This window comes from Telopea speciosissima, chromosome 3 (genome assembly GCF_018873765.1).
Source record: "Telopea speciosissima isolate NSW1024214 ecotype Mountain lineage chromosome 3, Tspe_v1, whole genome shotgun sequence".
Lineage (NCBI taxonomy): Eukaryota > Viridiplantae > Streptophyta > Magnoliopsida > Proteales > Proteaceae > Telopea > Telopea speciosissima.
The window spans coordinates 67,315,332-67,321,331 of NC_057918.1; the positions used below are offsets into that span (position 1 = coordinate 67,315,332).

Here is a 6,000-nt window from a genome sequence, read left to right on the forward strand (position 1 = left end):
GCTGAAAAACAGGTCGAGTACTCCTCTGGTAGTGGGGAATATATCCTCCAAAAAGCAGCACTGTTGGATGAGCCAATTAGAAACCCTAATTTGAAAAAAATTAAGAAAACCTGGGTTTGGAGAAATTGCAGGGCTGGATTTTAATTGATTGAAATCCACTCCTGCAGTCTTCAAACAAAGAAGGTGTGCACCAAGTATAGCAGGAAAAAAACTCCAAAAAAAGGAAGAATCGATCTTCAATTGTATTAAGAACTCGATCTTCAAGGTTGGAGAAGTTCTGCCGGCAGAATTAGGGCACACCAATGATCTGCATCTTTAATGAGGTGGTATGCAGGACAGCATCTAAATCCTTAGCAGGTTCACCTCATAGTTGTTGCCCTAAATGAGAGAGAAGAGCCGAGAGTGATAGAGAAGAGAGAGCTAGAAACCGTGGAGGGGAGGGAAAGAAAAAAAACCAAAAAAACTGAGAAAGCTGTTTATTAGATCAGAACAGGCTCTGATATACCATGTGAACAGCCTTGAGATCTGAATGCTTGAGTGATTCCAGAGATCACCAAGCCCTTTTATTTATATTAAAGAGTTACATCTAATCAGACTTGAACTAGGAGAACCATCCTAGCTGATTCTAATTAGTAATACTAACTAGGAATCGGCTAGGAGGGGGAAAGGGGGAAAAAGGTCAAAACTACCCCTATCAGGTAGGGCCTAAAAACATACATTATTTTAACATGAACAAATATTATAACAATAACTCGGTCTTATCCCAACTAAATGGGGTCAGCTATATGTATCCTTGCCCTCCAATCAGCTTTATTTGAGGTCATACTCGATACAAGGCACAAGCTATGCATGTCTTTCCTCACCACTTCTCCTAAGGTCATTTTAGGTCTGCCCCTAGCCCTTTTAGTTCATTCAATCTGAATAAAATCACTCCTCCATACTGGAGCATCCAAAGACCTCCATTAAACATGGCCATACCACCTCAAACGACTTTCTCATAGCTTATCATTTATCAAAGCTACTCCCAAATCAGCTCTAATATGATCATTCCTTACTTTATCCTACCTAGTTTTGCCACTCATCCATCTCAAGATCCTCATCTCCGCTACACCAAATTTATCCATATGATGCTTCTTAACTGCCCAACATTCTACACGACTGTCGCTATAAAATTTACTTCAAGTTTTAAAGGAATACGTAGATCACACAACACTCCGGACGCACCTCTCCACTTCAGCCATCCTATTTTAATTCTCTGCGAAACATCATCATCTATATCACCTTCTTTATTTATGATTGAGCCCCGATACCAAAAATAATTACTTTAATCTTCGTCTCATCAATTTTCACCCCCTCATTATCCGTCCTAGTGTAACTAAAGTTACACACCATATACTCCGTTTTCATTCTACTTATCTTAAAACCTTTTAATTCCAAAGTTGATCTACATAACTCCAACTTGGAGTTAATCTCTGTTTTTCATCCACCATAACAATATCATCAGCAAAAACCATACACCGAAGAACATCATCTTGAATGTCTCTGGATAAATCATCTATGATAAGCGCAAACAAATAAGGACCTAAAGCTGATCCTTGATGTAACCCAATTGTAATTGGGAAATCACTACCTTGACCTCCAACAATTCTTACACTATTCACCACACCATCATACATAAATTTAATTATGTCCACATATTTACTTGAAACACTTCTCTTCTATAGTACTTGTCAGATTAACTCTAGGGACTTTGTCACAAGTTTTTCTAGGTCAATAAAGACCATATGAAGATCCTTCTTGCAATCTCTAAATCTTTCCACGAGTCTCCTAAGTAAGTAAATAGCTGTTGTCGTGGATCTTCGTGGCATGAAACCAAATTGGTTCTCCGTAATAGGAGTTTCTTGTATCATGTGGGTTTCAATAACCCTTTCCCATAATTTCATAGTATGAGTCATTAGTTTTGTGCCTCTATAGTTATTGTAGCTCTGAATATCGTCTTTATTTTTGCAAATCGAAACCACAATGCTTCTCCTCCTTTCATTTGGCATTTTCCTTGTGCTCATAATCATATTAAACAGCTTGATTAGCCAAGATAAACCACAGATTCCTAAACTCTTCCACGCTTCCATTGGGACCTCATCTTGGGCCGTGTGCCTTGCCTACTTTAATCCTGCTTAAAGATAGCTTTTTCCCCTTCCTTCGTGCTTGGATTGTTATAAAGATCTTACTATTTCTTCGCCCTTGCTTTTCCCACAATCTTTTTAACTTCATTTCTAGCAAATTTATACTTTTGTAGATCCTCTACATCCATTGTCATTTGCCATGTTTTTTTAGACTAACTTTCTTAATCTTAATGGCTGCTTGAACCTCATCATGCCACCACCAAGTCTCCCAAGAGGAATGCTGTTTTCTTTTTGATTCACCTAGGGCATCTTTAACAACATTCTTAATACAAATAGTCAACTCGTTCCACATCGTATTAGTGTCTCCCTCGAAGTCCCACTTTCCATGTTTGACCACTTTATCAGTAAATGATTTCAAAGTAATCTCCTTTTAAGCTCCACCACCTTATCCTAGAGCAAATAAGTTCACCTTTCTAACGATTCTACTTAGTGAGACACATAACCATGACCACTAATCTATGTTGTGTGGTTAGGCTCTCCCCCGGTGTAACCTTACAGTCCTTACATAACAATCTATCGGACCTTTTAGTTAGGAAGAAATCTATTTGGCTACTATGATGTCCGCTTTGAAGGTAACTAAATGCTCCTCTCTCTTTTCAAAGTAATTGTTTACAATGGATGAATCATAACCACAGCAAAATCTAAACTGAGATCTGTCCTTTTAGATCACCTCTATAATAAATTTTTCTTCTTGACTAAAACCTCGCACTAATACATCCATGTGTTCCCAAAATTGTAACCTACTCCATCCAATCCTACTTGAGGTGCGTAAGCGCTAATTATACTGACAACCTCGTCCTCCAACACAAGCTTGATGGGCATAATCCTATCTCCGAATCGTTTAACATCCACAACATCATTCCTTAAATCTTTAACCACTTCTATTACTTTTATCCCCCGTATACCAAAGTTTAAAGCCATCCAACTCCTTAGCTTTTTTTACCCTTCCATCTAGTCTCTTGAATACAGGCTATGCTAATCCTGTTTCTCCTTATAACATCTATCAATGAGATTGAGGAGAATAGTAATGTGGACGTAAAGGAAGCTTTGACACATCAGCCATCAGGTGAACAAAAACTTTTAAAATTAAGAAGGGGAAATGGGAAAGGACAGGCAATGATGCTGGACATAAAAAATTTAGATATGACTTTGATATACATCAAATATATAAAGAATCTGGTGCTGGTTGATGAAGAAATAGGCTAAGTATGAAAATTTTGAAGGAGATTCCTGAGTATGTAGACAAGTGGCTGAAAATACTGACGTAGACGAAAAGAACTTTTCAGAAGAAAAAAAATAGTAAAGTAGAGGAGAGATTAGACTCCAGTATTCAACAATGAAACACACCAACATATGTCTAAGCATCACGCCTGGAGGACCTGGAAAGCATCATACAATCAGGACATCTGGATCCAAAAACCAACAGCATAGTTAAAAGAATTCATCATTAGCTTTATCTTATTTTTCCCCACAAAATTCCAGCCCTAAAACCTTAAACCTAATCTTTCATCCAAGTTCCAAAACCCTAATTAGTCCTCAATGCAACCACTCCCCCCCCCCCCACCCCTCGAATGCCAAAATTGGTAGCTTAATTGTGAAGGCTGGATCTTGGAAATCTAAGCCTTCTAGGAATGGGAGTTCCACAATTTGTCAAGTGCTACTGTCCATGCTATTCATGACCAATTGGCCGAAGAGGTTTGATTTCAGAGAAATACTTTTAGACCTTTCTAGCGTTAGCATTGCAACTGTTTCCTGGCTTTCTATTTACCAAAGTTGACTGCTGAAAACACACCCGAATAGGGAAGAAAGAATCTGGCACACCCAGTAGAACATGAGGTACGAACATTCTAGAGGGTACCTATCTATCCAATAAGTGGAATGGCCATAGCAGCTCTCCATGTGAATCAAATAGGTCCTCTAAACCTTTTCCTAAAGTAGACAAGCCACCTAAAGACAGACTGTACAATTAAACACATATTTTCAGATTTTGAAGACAGCTTAGTTGTTCTTCCCTTATTTTCCATAATGGTGAGAAAACTAATACAGTATTCTCAGTCCCCTCACCCCCCTAAATGGATCAATCTTGAAATATTTAACAGTCCTTGATTCTAAAGAGCCCATAAAATTATATTTGAACAACAGAAGTCCAACAAAAATGCTAACCTCACAGGATCAGTGAGGTTGATGTGCCTTAGAGCTCAATCATTAAATCAGATAAATAATTAATATTTTTCATTCCCCTATATTATGGGATTACTGATGCCAAGAATCCCCTATGCTATGTTCTTGAATGGCAGTGAGCAACCTGTGAGATTGCTAAAGCCCAAAATCTGAATGTATGCTGCGTCAGATAGGAGATAGAGCAAGGGCAAAAAGAGTTACTCTGCCAGATCATGTTTCAGTTCCCACTACGATGCAGTTGAAGTGGAAAATGACACATTTATTGAAAACAACACAAACGCACTATTGCTTGGTGAAACATTGAAGAGAAAATAAAGTGATAAATCCAAAAGCCTCATGATCCAGATAAGCAATTAAAAGGAAAATATAGTTTTGAGGAGCCAAATTCAGTATACCAGAGTTTTTGTGTGGAGCTTATACCACTGACGCTTTTGGCTTGCCAGGACCTCAGGGTTAAAATTGGAACGAGAAATCTTCTCAGTGGTATCGTCACCCCATCGCCAAGCCTTCTGCATCTGAGCCTTCCATCTCTGAAAACTGTTAGTGCGTTTAGTTACTACTTCACTTTGACAACGACGATGCCCTGACACCGGTGGCACCGGTGGTGGAATGTTCGAACTGCCCACATAAATATTCTTATTTACTTGGCCAGCCGCTCTAAACGCCTCCTCAGAAAGTCGCTGCAAGGCAGCAGATTGAGATACTTGCTGATCATCTCGTGTTTCCGCATCTTCCGTTGTTCCCATTGCATGTACTTCAACTCATCCTTTTAAAACTCAAATATTCCAATTATTTAACCTTTCCACTAAACTCCACCATAGAAAGCGAAGCAACCAGAACACATTGCCTCCGTTATAGTCACTCCAACAGACTCTGTGAACCTTTCTCAATTAAGAGCCAACGAAAACGTTTGAAAACCAAAATTACTCATATATTCTTGAATTCTCTGTGAGGATCCAAATTAACTGCCTCGGCCTTAAGCATTGTCAACGTTTCCAAATGCATTTAATTGATACCTGACTGCGTAATAATTTCGACTCAGAACAGAAAACTCTCCAGGAAAACAATATTCAAACCAAATGGAATTTAAAAAGGAAAGAACATCAAATCTTGAAGCACAAATGAATTTAAACTTTCATATATGGATGAACGAATCAAAAACATAGCAAATGTAAAAGAAACATGAACATTTTTGGTAGTAATTTGATAAGCTTCAAGCGTACCTCTTCATCATTTTCTAGGGTTTCGTTTCTGTTCTTCAGATAGCCATTTTTCATTTTCATACAGAGAACCACACAAATAGCAGAGCGTAAAGAAAGCGAAGAAGAGAGTCATTCGGAGTCTCGGCTTTATATAGTTTTTATGTGCCTTCTATTCATGCTTGATGCTTCGCTGTTCCCATCACCATCAATCACTCGAATATCTCCGAAATTTAAAATTTGAAAATAAAGATTCCCTTTACTGAAATCAGAAAGATTTAATCCAACTGATCGCCACGTGTCATCCTAGGAGTTCATCCACGTAAGCAACAAAACGGACGTGTATCCACCAATCAGGTGGCTTCAAAACTACAGTTTAGATTCCTAACCGTCCGTAACGTAGTCTTTATTTGGCTCCGGTAATACTGTAGTCGCTC

The 6,000-nt window shown here is 38.5% G+C and overlaps 1 protein-coding gene across 4 annotated transcripts in view; it reads right to left on the bottom strand.

Moving 5' to 3' along the window:
• The window catches only part of LOC122655827, a 144,389-nt gene extending 138,684 nt beyond the window's left edge, over nucleotides 1–5,705 (bottom strand). Inside the window, exons 1-2 of one of the 4 annotated variants that reach the window (XM_043850188.1) lie at nucleotides 5,588–5,705; nucleotides 4,760–5,380 (exon numbers count right to left, since the gene is read on the bottom strand). In XM_043850188.1, the coding sequence (XP_043706123.1) occupies nucleotides 4,760–5,110 (351 nt within the window). In that variant the 5' untranslated portion in view covers nucleotides 5,111–5,380; nucleotides 5,588–5,705. The remainder of the gene's footprint in view (nucleotides 1–4,759; nucleotides 5,381–5,587) is intronic. The other 3 variants (XM_043850185.1, XM_043850187.1, XM_043850186.1) reach the window with 3 other exon arrangements.
• Nucleotides 5,706–6,000: the final 295 nt, after the last annotated feature.